The 16,999-nt window shown below is 42.4% G+C and overlaps 2 protein-coding genes across 2 annotated transcripts in view; one reads left to right on the forward strand and one right to left on the reverse strand.

The window, feature by feature from the left end:
* DYTN (dystrotelin) overlaps nt 1-5,074 on the forward strand; it is a 27,080-nt gene extending 22,006 nt beyond the window's left edge. Inside the window, exon 16 of the mRNA XM_027678320.1 lies at nt 4,965-5,074. The gene's annotated coding sequence lies outside the window, so the exon portion shown is untranslated. The remainder of the gene's footprint in view (nt 1-4,964) is intronic.
* On the reverse strand, nt 4,744-8,879 carry FAM237A (family with sequence similarity 237 member A). Its single transcript, XM_027678336.1, has 2 exons — nt 8,152-8,879; nt 4,744-5,083 (listed from the first exon to the last, which is right to left on the reverse strand). Exons 1-2 carry the CDS (start codon nt 8,558-8,560, stop codon nt 4,935-4,937), a joined length of 558 nt encoding a protein of 185 aa, XP_027534137.1. The 5' UTR covers nt 8,561-8,879; the 3' UTR covers nt 4,744-4,934.
* Nucleotides 8,880-16,999: the final 8,120 nt, after the last annotated feature.

Here is a 16,999-nt window from a genome sequence, read left to right on the forward strand (position 1 = left end):
TCTGCATTTCTGAATGACTTCACCAGGAACATATTAGAGAACAATATTCCTTTTCTGTCATTTCCAGCTCCTATGCAGTGGATTCCTCAGCAGTGCAAATGATTGCCCATTTCTCTCTCTTTAGCTGATATCCCATGGTCGAGTTACTTCTTTGTAAGTAACTCAAGTATTTCTTGTTGGTGCCAGCAACAAGGAAAACTTTCTTTTTTCTTGTAATGCACAGAAGTATTTTAAAGATCTGAGAAATGAAAATTATGCAGTACCACTTCAGAGAGAAAAATATAGATTCAGTTACTTACTATCACAGTTCTGCAGGAGGTGCATAAAAAATAGTGAATGAGTACGTTCATGTGTGCTCAAAACCAGTTATGGTTCAAGAAAATGTGCATAATTTCAAGGATTTTAAGGATGTCACTGAAAGTGTACAGCTTTGCAAGAGAGAAAATACTCCTAGTTATTACAGAATTTTTTCTGTGATTACTGAGAAAATAAATTTGGCTTGGGTAAAAGCAAAATATTTTTGAAAGCTTTGGGAGAAAAGTGAGGTAAATTATATATTCTGAAGCTTTGCTTCATGTGTAATAAAACAGAGTTTAGGTTGATGTGATTGAAAAGACTAATGAAAAGTGTAGTGCTTAAAAAAAGCTGCTCAGCAGAACTCTTAATTTTCCACATAGATTTTCCTTGTCTTGTATTTTTCAGAATGAATTGTAATTAAGATAAATCACAGAATCACAGAATATGCTGTGTTGAAGGGACCCAAAAGGGTCATAGAGTCCAGCCCCTAGCCCTGCAAAGGACCATCCACAAGAGTCACACCATGTGCCTGACAGTATCATCCAAACGCTTCTGAAACTGTCAGGTTTGATGCTGTGACCGCTTCCTGGGGAGCCTGTTCCAGTGTCCAGCTGCCCTCTGGGGGAAGAACCTTTATCTAATATCCAACCTAAACCTCCCCTGACACAACTTCAGGCCATTCCCTTGGGTTCTGTCACGGGTCACCACAGAGAAGAGATCAGTGCCTGCCCCTCCTCTTCCCCTCACGAGGAAGTTGTAACTGCAATGAGGTCTTCCCTCGGTCTCCTCCAGGCTGAACAGACCCAGTGACCTCAGCCTCTCCTCATTGGCTTCGCCTCAAGGCCCTTCCCCATCTTCATTGCCCTCCTTTGGACACTCTCTAACAACTTAATATCTTTCCTATATTGTGGTGCCCAAAACTGCCACAATATTCAAGGTGAGGCTGCCCCAGTGCAGAGCAGAGCAGGACAATCCCCTCCCTTGACTGGCTGGTGATGCTTTGCCTGATGCCCCCCAGGACACGGTTGGCCCTCCTGGCTGCCAGGGCACTGCTAGCCCATATTCGACTTGTCATCGACCAGGACCCCCAGGTCCCTTTCCACAGCTCTGCTTTCCAGCCTCTCATTCCCCAGTCGGTCTGTACATACAGGGTTGCCCCATCCCAGGTGCAAAATCTGGCACTTCCCCTTGTTGATGGTTGGTGATTGCCCAGCCCTCTAATTTGTCAAGGTCTCTCTGCAGGGTCTCCCTGCCATCGAGGGAGTCAACAGCTCCTCCCAGTTTTGTATCACCTGTAGACTTGCTTAGTATCCCTTCCAATCCTGTGTCCAATCATTTATGAAGATGTTGAAGAGCATAGGGCCTAAGATGGAGCCCTGTGGAACTCCACTAGTGACAGGTCACCACTCTGATGTTCCCCCTGTTCACTATCACCCTCTGTGCTTGACCCATGAGCCAATTGCTCACCCACCACACGATGTGTTTATCCAGCTGTGTGCTGGACATTTTGTCCAGAAGAATACTGTGAGAGACAGTATCAAAAGCTTTACTGAAATCCAAAAAGCTTACATCAACTGGCTTCCCTTGATCTACTTAGGGGTAATAAATGGACTGTCTGACTCATTAAAATGACTAGAAGTCTTATTTTCTGTTGGTAGCACCTCAGCCTTCTTCTTGAAAGACCTTACAGTGTGGTGACATTAATGAACATTCCTGGTTCTTTCTGCTAGTTTTGGTCACAGAACGCCTGAATTACACACACACTGCAAACACTTAAGAATTTACAGCAATGGTTAGCTACTGGAAACTAAGTAGTTTGTCTCTAGTAAAGGAGGTATGAAGATGGTGAAAAGAAACTTATTGAGGAAGGGCCCCAGAAAACAAATAGTGATGAGGTCACTAGTAAGTGGATACAGCCATACTAGCACATAAACAATACAGTGTGAGATAGAAGCTTAATAGCTTTTGCAAGATGCCAGTGCCAAGAGGCAAACAACAATCCAAGGAACCTAGTTGTTGATTATGGGAAGATATCCATCAGTTTCCGACGAGGCTTTAAATCTCCGTCCAGTGTGTGCATCTGAATTAAAAATGGTTGGAAACAGTGACAACTGACAAATACTGGTTTGGTCTGATGCAACACTGAACATATCTGGAGCCCAAATTCTTACAAATAGATATTCCCGAACTACCATGAACTCTTACTTCATGGCAGTGTGTAAAGACTGAAAGAAGTGTTTTCCCATGCTAAGAAGCAGTTGTTTAGCTCCCAAATACCTACAAGATGAAAGGGACAAAATCATAAGGTCTTTCTTTTGCTGTTACTCAGTTCAGCTGACAAGGAATCAACTTCTGTCAGACATGTTCATCCCATCCTTCTGACAGACTCAGACTGGGAAACAGTAAGCCAGGTGCAGTATCTGCAAAAACAGTCCTAACTCACTCAAAGATTTGCCATGACCTTTATAAGGAAGAGTGGTAGGAGGCAATGTCCTGTCTTTAAACACAGTAACATTTTGAATTCTTCCTGTATAGCAGATCTGCTTTCACCTCATACTCGGAGTCCTTACTTTTTCTCGACATAGACAACCTTTTGTTGTTTGCACTTTATCACTTGCAGGTTTACGTGTAATGAATTGCATCTCCTTTTTTATTTCAGCACAATTAATTACCCAGATTGTGTCCTTTACATCAGCAATTACCAAATGTTCTCCATAGTGTGACCTATATTAGAGATTCATCTGTTTTCTCGGTCTTGACTCCACATCCTTTCCTCGAAGGCCAAATTTTGCTACAGACTATTAATTAAGAAGCTTGCTGAAGCAGAGAAGAATTGAAAATTTGTTTAAGCTAAATATCAGCTTGGCCCATAGTGGTATTTCACCATTTCTGTTCCTATCTGAAGGGAAGAAGAAAGCTGCCATGAGCCATTTCCTAAGGGATCCTGTTGTTGCAGCTGGGATATATCTAAAGTGGAAGCACCAGCCTTTTCCCAAAGGACCCCGTGGAAAAGCAGCTAAGATAAACAGTACCTGTTCGGGTAATCTGTCTGATTTTATATTTTCTAGAGCTGAAGTGCATATGGGAACAGGTAACATCTGTTCTACTACAATACCAGTTGTATTGTAGTACTGGCTGAGGCATCCAGCTCTTAACACGCTCTTTGTCAGTTGCTGGACTTAATAGCTGTAGGGACTGTGGTTGAAGACATGTCTCTTATGTTGATACAAAGTTGCATACAATGGGGCTTTTAGATATATTAATCTAATTTAGTTAATTAATAACATAGGAACAGGAGAGAGAGGACCTGTTGTAACAATGGTCTTGCCACCCTCCCACACGGTAGCAGAGCACACTCATAGGCTGTGGCTGCAGTTGGGGGGGTGTTTCCGAGCACACTAAACTCTGTGTTCCTGTGCTTATCCTGCTTTAGTGTTCCCTCTTCTCTTGAACACTTTAAACAGTTTGTTGCATGGGTAACTTGAAGCACAAATCCAGTGCCATTGACACTGATAGTCCTCTTACAGTTCTTTGTCTGCTTCCTTAAGATCACGATTTCACCAAGTGGGACTGTGTTTAACCTTTACTTTGTTCAGGCCCAGTAACCATTTTAAGATTTTCTTTACACATTTTGTTACTTGAACCTATTTCTCCAAGTTGGTGAACAATCAGCAAACCAGTTTTTCTGTGGGCATTTGGAGGAAAAAAAAAAAAGAAAAAAGAGCAATGAAATATTGCTACACGCTCAAGGAAAGAAACTTTGAATGAGCAATTAAATATAATTGCCCTGGAAAGCTGAAATTTGTAGTTGCATCCAGCCAGTCAGACAAAGGAAATATTTTATCTCATAAAAGCATGAAATATTACCTGCCCTAAGTTATGTTACATTAGTTTAATATCAAATTGCCTGTTAGAGTTATAAATAACAGAGGAAACTGATTTTTCTACAAAGAGCTTGCAAATGAAAACAGAAGCAATTGTAAGTTATACATGAGTTCCTTGTATTAAACACTTTAAATGAGAATGTGTAACATTTTAAGTAGTGTTTTTAATAACTAAGAACTTAGGGAAAATATCATAAAAATATAATGTGAAAGCAGAGGAGCTGGTAAAATCTGTTAACCCTTTTACTTTTGCTGGAAAACTTAAAACATTTTTGGAAGGTATTTTTCATGTAAAAATATATACTGTTTTTCTTTTAGTAGGATGATGCCTTTGACCAGTGATTGCTTTGTACAAGTGTACAGCTACACATACAATCAAAATCACCATCTTGACTCTAATCCAGTCTTGGAACCAGTGGAGGGTTTTTGATAATTTCCTTCTCTGCTTGTCTGTGTTTTGTTGAAGGATCAGTTATTTCCTGTTTTGGCACCCAAAATCATGCCATGTGTGAATGGGTCACATGTATTACTGAGATACACACAGGTTAAAGTAGGCAACTGCTTATAAATCATGCAGTTTATTAAGGAGATGAAATTAATAGATAATTTAAAAAACCATAAGTCCAAGTTAATCAGAGATATGGTGTCCATGCTTATAGGCCTTTTTCTACATGTAAATTGACATCAGTGAGGATTAGAATGCAAAAAATAAAGAGAAGTAATTAAAAAATATCTACAAGTCAAGATCTTGAACTAAAAATGTGATTTCCTCTTTTTTCCTAGCTCTCCAATGACTCTTCGAAGTAATGTAGGTCTGCTCTTATGCATGTGGATACTTATTAAATCTTCAAATGAGTCTCTCTTCTTCAGAATTGGCGACCTCTGAATATGAGAAAATATCCCTGAAAAGTGACATGAAAATGCATATAAATAAATGATTTCCAAACAGCAAAGAGCAGCTGAATACTCAGTTTCCCACATCTGTTTCTTCTGCTTTTAGCTGCTGCTGGTCCCCATTTTATCAGCATTGCCCCCAAACCTCTTGCTTTGGTGATATCCATAAACCTCCACTTGCAAGAGTTGCCTGTCAATGTCAGGTCACTTTGATCTTTTTCCCCCATATGGACCTTTTTCTTCAATCTTCCTATAAAACTCTTCTACTTGTAATTAGCAGCACTTAAGTCTGCTCATAATCCTACTGACTCGCCAGCTTGTTATCAACCTCCCTACACAGTGCATGAGATCTCTCACACTGTTTAATTGCAGATTTGTTATTTGCTTGAGGAACTATGGGGCATTTTCTTTACAATGATCTCTAAAAGCCAGCAGATTGGTTTTCTTTCTTTTAGACATATTTGCCTTCTGAAAAAATAACTGACTAATACTGCTTATTTACCAGACCTCAAATGTGTAGTAGCATCAACCCACTACCCTCCCTGACACCCTGCAACGTTGGGACAGCAAATTACGTGTCTTGGGCCAAGTGCAAGGACTGTTCTGAGCCTAATTAGCTGTACCTGTGAGGGAGGTGTGCACAGCTGTGGCAGAGTGGCAGAGGGACTGCTGGGCAAGGAGAAAAAGGGTGGAGAGACTTTTGTGGCTGCAGTCTTCAAGTGTTTGTATTGGGGATTTTTTTAGCTGCTCTTCAGGAAGATTTGTTGTGAGTACAAAAGCTATATTTGCCTTATGGTTCTAAAGTATTATTTTGGTTCATGGAGAGTTGTTACAAATATCATGTAACTACAGTGTTGTAATATTTTGGAAATGCTTTTATGAAGCCTGCTTTTTCACAGTGTTTGGATTTTGTTAGGGGAAAGATGAGTTACTGAAAATACCTTGGCCAGGTAACTGTGGAAGACTCTCCCTACTTGTCTCATTCCTCATCACTTGCTAGGATGTGATTTCTGTCTGCAGTTATTACCAATTGATTTCTGCTTTCACTGATGAAATAAGGCAGTAGGATCAAGGGTTACAAAGATTAAAACAGCTGGCTTTGTTAAGAAACTGTGAGACTTGGATAAGAAGTTAGATAGCTCCTCCAAAAAATAAAATTTAGGCTGTCACTGCTGTAGCCTGATGTTAATCAGTTGTACAGAAAAATCAGATTAACTGATTACAATTCACAAAACAAAGAGGGAAAGGAAGGAGTCCTTGTTTTTCTTAAAGTATGAATACTTAGTAGTGCTTAAAATCTCTGTGTAAGTGTAAACAAAGTCAGTATTTATCACAAAACCCGTAATTTGATTCTGCAAAGTACATCAGACTGTTACGCTTAATCTTGACTAGGAACAAAAGCTCTTTGTTTAGGAAAATCACGATGTGATATAGATATGAAGAGCCAGATGTAAACAAAAGGCTAGGTAGGAGTTTAGACAGAGATATTCAAAGCTGCAGTCCTGAAAACAAACATTAATCTGGTGCTTTCACCTGATGGGCATCTAAGTTTTTAACAATACTACTGCCTCATGTGTCTAAAGCTGCATTCTCTTTGCACCCAAAACTGCATCAGTCTGGTAAGGACTGAGCAACTTGTTGCCTTTGTCATGTCTAAGGCCAATTGGAAACTGGAAGTTCCAACACAGTTAAGATCCAGTCAGAGCAATGCAATAGCTCAAATTCTTTGTGGAGCAGGATAGGATACACTCCTTGCTTTTAAAATGCAGGTAGTGGTTGTTTGGCACATATTTTAGAAACTGACCCTGTGTGTGTGTTCTTCAGTCTGAGGGGATTGATTCAAACACAATTCCTATATCCTAGCTTAACGGCTACGACACTGTCTCTAGGTAACAGGGGTAAGGACCTCTCAATCCTTCCTGTTTCAAATCCCAGCTTTCAATACTCAAAAAAAAGTTGAGGTTTGTGGGCCGGAGCTGGACTGTCCAGTGGTATAGTGTCCCTGTGGTGCAAGAACCCTGAGTTCAAGTCCATTTTTAGAGATACTCTAATAGGTAATTGCCGAGAGAGGTTCTTCATTATTCCATGGGCATTCCCCCCAAAACACCTTAATAACTCCGATACTGATCTAGAAAGTGGAGATATGGGTCTCAATCTGCTCAAGTGTAAAGACCTTCTTACTGTAGGCCCAATGCACTACAGCTGTTGGTGATGCCAATGGCCATTCTACCTCTCCATTAAATTATAGCACCTGCCCTTATCTGGAAGTGGATATGCTCAAGGGAAGGATACATCTGTTGGCAGCAGGAACAGAACTGAAGCCTTGGAAGGGACTGAGATTTAGGAAAAGCTATGCTGTATCTCCCTTCTGGTAATGGGGAGGGTAAGTGACGTGCATATGGAAACACTTTAAGCCTGGGGGTTCTGCTGTGGGGCTGGGAACCTGGAGATAAGGAATTGCAGCATTTAACGTTACACATAGTGGTGTCTTCCTGAAGCTGTAGCTGTGCCTGAAAGCCTGCATGCATCTAAGTCCTAGTTCTGTTTCCACTCTGTGTTGGGTAAAGTTACCAGTATGGAAATGGAAAATAACTAGTGGTTGATTGCTAGATAGCAAGTAAATGTACCCTTCCTCTTCTGCTGAAAGACTACCCTGCTCCCCAACAGCACCAGTGCCCTGCATTCCTGAGGTGACACACCTCTCAGAATGGGGAATTCGGAACTAGCCTGTATTCATAGCACAATAGTGGTAAAAACGCTGGTGTGGAAGAATATATTTGTATTTTCAGTTGCTGAGCTGCCTTCTTTGTTCTAATCCTCCTATGTTTCACTTTCTGAGCCCCTCCTTCTCCATCAAACTGAAACTTAAAAGCTGTTGTTAGAGTTCAGATTGTTTGGAGGTCAAATTTTTACTGAGATCACATTGAACATAAACGTAGCTCTGTACTTGATTAGGAGGAGTTTGTGCAGCACTGTCCTCTGTTTCTGGACTATAACCATATAACACAATAAGACTATCTCTTTTCCACTAAACTCTAGTTATTGCCCATGAGACTTGTATTAAAGGAGCAGTGACCTTGGTTTCTCCCTGTGAACTGAGAATGTAGAGTAGCAATCTTCTGCTCAGCTTCTGCTAGCTGCCTTCTCCCTAGGCCATGGGTTCTGGAGAGCACACAGTCCACATAGATATCCCAGAAGAGCTGAGCCAGGTCCCAGAACAAAGCCCCATGTTTCAAGTTCTCTGATGATTTCAGAAAAATCATGAAGTCCCAAAAGCCACTAACAGAATCAGAAATGCGAGGCTTCCTCATCTCCAGTAAGACAGCTGAGGAGGATTCCCAACATTGGGGGTCTGCCCACCCAAGAGCTAGTGGATCAGTTTGACTATGGCAGAGGAAAGGTGTCATGCAGAATGCTGCCATGATTAGCAGAGAGCTGGTGAGTCTCATGTTACAGTGGATTCTTCCTCTGCTCCCAAGGTCCATTGTGTCACTAAAATATAAGAAAACCAAAAGAAGCTGAAAATTTTCTCGCTTTTAGATGCAGAATCATATAGAAGGCACTCAAATGTTAATTGTTTCTCTGCTCCTTAAAGACGTGTGTATGCTTTTTTACATATGTGAATATAGACACTAGAGGAGTTGCAATACTGTGTGCAGCAGAAGCACGTGTAAAAATTTGCTAATCATCTTCAAATCTGTATGATGAACTCTTATTTGGAACTTCTTCACGTTGAAAGTTTTTTACCTTTCTTGATTTACAGATCCCTACTTTTTCAGTAAAAATCCATTCCTTTTTACAGATTTTAAGCCTTTAGGCAGTCTTGGTTTTCTCAAAATTTTATGAGACCTTTAAAATAGTCTTCAGAATCACAAGCATCAGTGGAGCAGCAGGTGGAACTTTTGTTGAAAATGTGTTTTAATGGTTCTAGTTAATGCAAGTTGCAAATTCATCCATTGACCAGTGGTATTTTGCCTGCTAAAATGCAATACAGTTCTGAAAAGAGAGCATAGCAAAACCATGGCATGGCAGCTGTATTGTACAACATGTATACATGCACGTGGAATCATACAACAGTTTGGGTTGGAAGGGACCTTTAAATGTCATCTAGTCCAACCCTTGTCCTATTGCAACAGGCCCTGCTAAAAAGTCTGTCCCCAGCTTTTGTATGGGCCCCCTTTAAGTACTGGGAGGCTGCAATAAGGTCTCCCTGGAGCCTGCTCTTTTTCAGGCTGAACAACCCCAACTTTCTCAGCTTTTCCTCATAGGAGAGCAGTTTCAGCCCTCAATCATTTTTGTAGCCCTTCTCTGGACTTGCTCTAACAGGTCCTTGTCTTTCCTGTGCTGACATATAAAAAGTACAGATGCTTGTTGCAGATCACTAACAATTGTCTGTTAAAACTCTGAAATTTGAGAAGTAGCACCTATAACGGTTGAGAGAAATCCTGAGAATTATAACTTTTTGTGGACAGAAAGGCCTAGTTGTCTCTGTCAGTTTTCATTTCTAGTATGTGCTTGTATGTTGAGTTTTCAAACATGCTTCTAGAATTTCTAAGATTGTAATGAGTTTGGGGATTGATTTTAGTGTTGTTCATGGCATATGGAGAACTTCCCATTTGTGGAAATGAGCAACATTTGAGATCTGTGTTTAGGACAAACAATTCTGTTTAACATATATGCTGACCATCTGAGTATTCACGCTTTTACATTTTCAGTTTGATTGTTGGCAGGGGGTAAGCTACCTTTCTTAATGAGCTTAACTTGATAATCAGCTGGCTTTTTGGTGTAGAAAGTCTCTTCCATGAGTGATCATGAAGAGCAGAAGAAATGTTCCTTTGCTGTGTGAAGGAGAATGCCAAAGGCAGGATATGGATATGCAGAGAGATTGTACATGAAAGGTAGCTCAGACACAAGCCTGCGTGCAAGACTAGAGAAGAGTAGGATGCTTTGTGAAACGTATTTCATTGTAGAGCTAGAAGACTCTTCAGAGACTTCAGTCCTTGCAGTGATATTCTTACCTGGCCCCCTGTCTGGCCACCTGGTCATGTTCTGGGAACATTTTTTAGGTATTCAAACTTTACTCTCCAACTGCTTACAGTCACTCTTTAATCTGAGTTGGGATTTCGTGAGAAGTGGCTTAACAGCCTTGGCTCTGAACCTTCCATTTAATGAATAAAAGAGGGCCAGCTTGCTCTTCCCACCCTGCTCTGCCTGGTGGGATGTCACTTATTACAGTAATGGGGCTGTCCTCGTGCTGCTCCTAAGATCTCCAGTAGCATCATTCTTCTGTACCTTACTGCACAAGGCAGGTTTTGATTGCTTTCTCAGAAGCAAACCAAAGGACATCCTGTGAGTCACTATTTCATTGTTGTTTGTGCATCAGAGCCCTTCCACTGGGCAGCAGACACCTGTACGTATATGTTGTGCAGTATGCACATACCTATCTGTTTACTGAGACTTTTTCAAGAGACATAATTGACTTTTTTACCAAGCTTTTAGTTTTCAAAGCAGCCTAGCAATCTCAGATATGACCATGTGGGTGGGGAGACAGATACAAGACAGCAGTGGTGGGGGGAGCCCCAACACCAAAGAGTTCAGACAAAGGAGTAATAATAAAATGGGCTAATAATACTAAATAATAATAATCCTTAAAAGGATGGTTCTGTGACTTGGACAGGGCCCATCTGGTTTGTACAGGTTAACAATCGAACAGGTTGCTTTGCATTTTCTGCTCCCCAGCACCTATCAGAAACTTTTGAAGTTACAAAACTGAGTAAGACAAGGGTTCTGGATTTGTCAGAACAAAAGGACAGCCCTGGGTAGGGAGCTGGTAGGGCATTAATATGAGGGTGGGTGCCCTCGAAGGTGTGATGTGAATGCCATTAGTCAGGGCCAGTAGCTAAGGCTGCTAATCCTTATAGCCTGGTCAAACTTAGACAGTGCTGTGCTGTTAGCCTTCCACAAGGTTCGGGATTTTATTTTTTTTAAACAGTTGAGCACTGAGGGCAGGCTCAGGAAATGTCAGATTTCATTAATCTCTTACTTGTGCCTGTGGTGAATGCTTCCATGCAATTCTGCCCCCCCCACACACACCCAATCTTTAGGTCTTTCTGTCCGTAAATTGAAGTTTGTGTGTGTGTGTGCACGCTATTCACACCTTCCGGCTCTGACTTTTTTCCTCTCATTCCCGCTTCTCCTTGCAGTTTCCTCTCCCATTCCACTCCCCGTCATGAATAATGCCGTACAATAATAATTTAAAAAGTTAATCAGTTCATTCGTTACCACCATTTAACGTGTAGCTCTCAGTTACTAAGTTTCTCGACCCTGGAGCTGCCGCAGCCGGTCCGGCGCACCAGGGGCGGGTGCCCGCCCGGCGCAGCGCCCGCAGGGATCCCCGCGCCGCTCCCGCCAGGAGCCGGGCAGTGCAGCCACTCCAGCGCCGCTCCCGTCCCGTCCCGTCCCGTCCCGTCCCGTCCCGCCCGGCTGCGGCGCCGCCCGCAGCCTTCATCCCTCACCCCTTACCTCTGCGCTCCGACGAGCAGGGCGGGCCGGGCAGGGCAGAGCTCTCCGCGCCCGCTGCCGCCGCCGCGCTCCTTAAAAAGCCGGAGCGGGCAGCCCCGCTTAGTTTTTACGTCAGGGCTCGGGAGCAGCCCCCACCCCCGGGGCCCGGCCACGGCTCCCGGGCACCCGGAGCTCCCTCCTTCCCTGCGCGGAGCTACCCCTGCTGCAAGCGTGCTCTGCTTCTCTGCCCTACCTGTTCCCCTCCGCTTGCGGACCCCGGCCCGCCCGGGAGCAGCCTGGTAGCTGTGCTGCCTCTGGCCGAGGGGAAGCTGTACACAGGAGGCTGGAAGAGTAACAGACTTGGCAAAGCTGCAGCCCTCCTCTTGTCCCCTCTCCTACTGGTGCTGCATCGGGGGGGGGGCAGAAGGGGAAAAGTAGAAAGCAAGTCCCCACCTTGGAGCTCAAGTTGTGCAGACCTGGCTCGGTCCTCAGGTATCTTGCTTTCTGTGCTTGGCTGCTGGAGGTCCCTCCACCCCAGAGCAGAAGTCTGTGTGACACAACTAGAGCTGTTTGCTGGCTAGAGGTCAGCACATTCAGCAGCAGGTCCAGCTCTCCTGGGAGTTGAAGCAGAGACCCAGACAAGAGCAGAGTCACAGAAGAAAGCCAGTAAAGGCATTAATTGCTGTAGTGGAGCTGAGATGCATTCGCTGCAGCGCAATTTACACAGCTTTACCTGAAGAAGAGCTACCTTGGAGGGCTGCTCACTTTCCAGTGGAGAGCCTTGGCTACATTTTCCCTTCCAAGAAAAATAACGTGGTCTATTATTGCTGCATTTTCTCTCTGTGAGGTGCTCTACTGGAGCCTCTCTCCCTTGTCACCTCTTTGTAGCTGCTATCAAACCCCTGTATGTGTTGGTGAAATGGGCTAAGCTGGTAGGGAAGTTCATAGGCCAAACCATGTAGCGCTCGCTGTCTGAAGCCAGTGCAGCTGCACCAGTCCATACGAGCTGGGCAGCAACCCACTTGTTTTTCCAAGACTTTCACTGGCAACTCCCTCCTGTCTTTGCACTTGGAACCATAATCCCTTCTCCAGGAAGCAACTGTGCTTCAGTAGCACTAGTCTTATATTTGTTAAAGTCAGTGGGGCCACACTGGTTTAAATCAGCTGGAAAGTTGTTAAAACACTGGTTTCTCTGTTGTTCGTCAATACCTTTATAATTTGAATTCTTTTTGTGTATCCAGTCCATGCAAATGGTGAAGCATCTTCCTTTTCTAACCCTTGATCTTGTGATGTACCTATGACAATAAACACTGCTTTTCTCCTGATGCTTTATCTCCTCTTCTCAATAAGCAATGCCTGCGAAGGTGTATTTTGTGTAGGTAATGCTACTGTTTAACAAAAGCGAAAGGAAATTCCTGTGAATGAGAGAACATCCAGATAAAACCCCTATAAATAGCTATGTTGTAGGACTTTGGCAAATTTGCAAATGTTCCATTTACTTATCAAGAAGTATGGGGTTGGAAATGGGGGAATAGTGATCACCAACTGCTGAAACAGACTTCAGGATGAACTGAAGAGTGCAATGCCTTGCAAGGGGCCCTTGCAACATGGTGGAGGAAGCCTCTCATATATAGAATCTCCAACATTTCTTCTCTGTGCTATTGAATACAGGCTGTTCCAGTAGACTTGCTTCTCCCAGGTTCTAGGGCTGAAATGATCTTTAAGAATCAGCTTTTTTTTTTTTTTTTTTTTTAAGTCTGCTCTTTAGGAGCTGGTTCTGGGCCCATGTGCAATTTAGAGCCTTTTAGGAAAGTGAGTAACCAGCGTACTACTCCTCTGTGTTTGAGGGCTGAACTGGGCAAGGGAGAGAAGGGAAGTGTGCCTGTAAGACATACATGTTGTGATGTTACTGAAAGGCAGCTCATGGATAGAAAAGGCTCTGAGGCAGCTTGTGTTTGTGGATGGCCTGGGTACAGGAAGCCAGACAACAGCAGGACTAAGATGCCGCAGGAGTGGTTTTTGCTGATGTTTCTGGGTCTGTGGGGCATTGCTCCAAGTACTCTGCCCTATGCTGTTAAGGGAAGAGCAAAATGCTGCAACTGGAAAGGAAAAGGTAAAATGTTTCTTCTGAGTTTATACATTTCTGTCAATGTGCAACATTTGGGGATTCATTGTTAAGAAGTGAGTTTATTTAATTGAGTCCCCTTCTGGGATGCACTTTATCTGGTTTTGGATCAAGAACAACATTGGTTTCATTGCACTCAGAATCCTGGTAGACCCAAGGGTGCTGAACCAGGGGTTCTCACAGAAATGAGAGTTGTTGCTCAAGGGAAATACTGCTACAGATAAAATACTCGGCTCCACAAATACTTCCTGAGCCTACTACACTCTGTTCCCACTGAATCAGAGCACTCACATTCTATTTCTGGGAAAGAGGTTTTTGATAATTAGATTGATCACCTCAGCTTCCTAGTGGAAGGATTGGCCATCCATGTTGGAGAAACATAGAAGGATTGGCCATCTCGTTCAGTTCCAGATACTCTCCCTCAGTACAGCTTTCTGTGCCCTTTTTAGGCTATCAATAATCATTCTTCCATTGTGGTGCATGATATATTCCCCTGGCAGCCAGTGTTCACATCTTCAGTGGGTCTCCATATCTTATAAATTTAATTCAGATTGGCTGTAGGTCAGAGTAATTTGTAGAGGGATATTTTTATCAAGAAAAGTTGATTCTTTAACTCAGGGATGAGACAGAGGTTTCAGATCATGTAACACTACAGAAAGAATGCTATTCCTACCAGAAAAATATAAAAATATAAGCAAAAGTTAAAACAATCATGTTATAGGAATAGGGGATGAGAAGTGAGAAAAGTAGGAGGCCACTTCACTGGTATTTGTATTTTGAATAGAAAAAAGGCATAAACAGCCATGTGCACAGTTGCTTCCTTCCTGCATTTGCTCCTGGCAAATCTTCCGATGTGGTTTAACATTAGCAAGTAATAGGCAATGGTTTATGGGTTGCTTGACCTAAGTAAGTATTTACAAATTTAAACAAAAATTAAATTCAGCACTGAGACTAAGAGACACCAATGTGTGATGGTGTGTACAGCTTGCCTGTTACTTCCGTAAGCAGCCACACCTGGACTTAGTATTAAGCTGTTCTGCATGATGAAAGACACACTTAAAAAAAAAAAGCTTTAAAGACATTCTTAGCTGAAAGTTTGAGGTTTTTCTGAATTGGGTTCAAATTATTCCAGCTTTCTGTGAAACATGGCTAAGTGACAGCAAAGCAAAACTTGTGACTCTCAGAGAGGGGGAAACCCAAAAGTCTTTTAATTTTTAAATTCATGGTACCTGGCAGAGGCTTGATTTTCCCCCCCCCCCCACTTCAAAATGCACAAAGGTGAAGTGTGGAATTCTACTCGCATTTATACCTTTTCCAACCCTTTTTTAAGCAGGAGATTTAACTGTCTTTAAAGCTGGCTCCCTGACAAATAATACCTAAAAGCTTCTTGGAAATGAAATTAAATACTTCATCCAAAGTGTCTTTGTAGATATTTTTTTATTAATTCTTAAAATTAAATTTGGAGAGCTTTGAGTCAGGACTCTCAGTGGACTCAGTGAATGACAATGAAAGCCTCTGAATGCTGAACTTGTTTGAAAAATACCTGTATCAAAAAATATATATTTTTGGCTAGTAAATCATATAGGATAGTGAGGAGTCTGTATCCTATTAGCAGGGGACTGATGTTTTGTAAGTGGAAAGATGGGCAGAATTGCACAAGTTCTTCACCAAATTATTTGATCGCACCCATACTCCTATCCAGGATGTTTTGTGTAATCTTTGATAAATAATCTATATCTAAGTATTGATATCTAAACATACTTTTTTAAACTTCTGATGTTAAGTTGTTGGGTTTTTTTTTCTGGTGGATTGAATCTGCACTCAAAGCATTTCATGACCCTACACTGCTCGAAACAATCCTCTGGATCTATTCTCTGTTGAAAATCACTGGATGTGATGCAACACTTCATCAGTTCTAACTGGTGGAGGGATGTAGTTACTTAAACACCCAATTCTTCAGTGCTGTACACTCTTGCTGATGACCTGAAACATCTCCATGGAGCTGGCAGACAAGACCTGGGACAGGCAGTCCAGTGTATTTCTGTGCCAGGAGCTGGAGCCCTGTGCACGCTCTGGCATGTCTCTGGCCTGTGCCTGAGAAGATGACTTTGGCAAGCTTTGTGGTGCTCTGCTTCTGCTGTTTTTCTCTGTGGGGGTATCCAATCTCTATTGGATTTCATGGAGTTTGAGAAGTGTTGGTGAAAACAGTCCTCCGAAAGTCTGTAGTTCAAACTTCTGCTTGCAGCAGGTCTATTAATAACACTGGATCGAGTCAGCTGCGGCTGGACTCCTGGTGTAATTTTTTTCCTCTTCTATTTAGCTTGAGTTTCCTAATTTGTGGCTATTTTCCCCTGTATGACTCTATCAAGAAGAGTTTCACTCTGTTTTCTTTACAGTTATTTGAAGGGAAGCTGTAGGCACTCTCTAGATCATCCCTTTGCCACCTTTTTACTAGGCCAAATAAGCCAAGTTACCTCAGCCTGTCTTCATGGGGTAGCAGGAGACCATCTTGGTTGCCGTATGCTGCTTTGGTTCTGTGAGAACTTGTAACACCACTGTTTTCAAAGGGCTTTAGTATCTCACCCCACAGAGCTTGATAGTGCCTCTGACTTGTCACCTTCTTTGGCTAAACCTTAGCCAGTTATAAGTTGCAATATTCAGGTATTTCTTTCCTGATGCATGCTACATCTGCTATTCTCCTTGCCTGTAGCTTTAAAAGGCAATGTTTCTGTTACTGTTAAGTCCTACCTTTAAACCCTTCTACAATGCAAGGCTAATCTTTTGGTTAATTTCTAGACCATTTTTGTGACACTTAGAATGCAACTTGAGTCTGGAGCGTTTGTGGTATTTGTCAGGAATACCACTGGGTTTTCCCACTTGCTACTGATGATTACTTGTGTATTCAGAGAAATGTGCACGCAGATCTTCACTATGAGCTGGAGATGCAGTTAGTATTTTATATAAGAAAACCATGCCAAAGCCCATCTAGTTTTTACAGGATTTATAGTTCTTAATATCTTCTTGATAAAGCTGACATTAGGTGAATATTTGTGTGGCATGCAAGCCATGTAGTGTGTTTTTTCTTCCCTGCTTGCTATCAAATGGGTCATATTCCTTTTCTGGTTTCCCTACTGTGTGGCAGATCTCTAGATCTTAGCACTTAGAGGTTTACCTCTTATTGCTAGATGTGCTCATCCTGTTTCAGCATTGTGTAGGAACTTCATTTATTACGGCCTTTCACATCACTCGTGTATTTTGTCCTTAGTGTAAATGGGTCCAGTGTGCATTCTCTTACACC

Source organism: Neopelma chrysocephalum, unplaced genomic scaffold (genome assembly GCF_003984885.1).
Source record: "Neopelma chrysocephalum unplaced genomic scaffold, ASM398488v2 Primary Assembly neopelma1_44, whole genome shotgun sequence".
Classification (NCBI taxonomy): domain Eukaryota; kingdom Metazoa; phylum Chordata; class Aves; order Passeriformes; family Pipridae; genus Neopelma; species Neopelma chrysocephalum.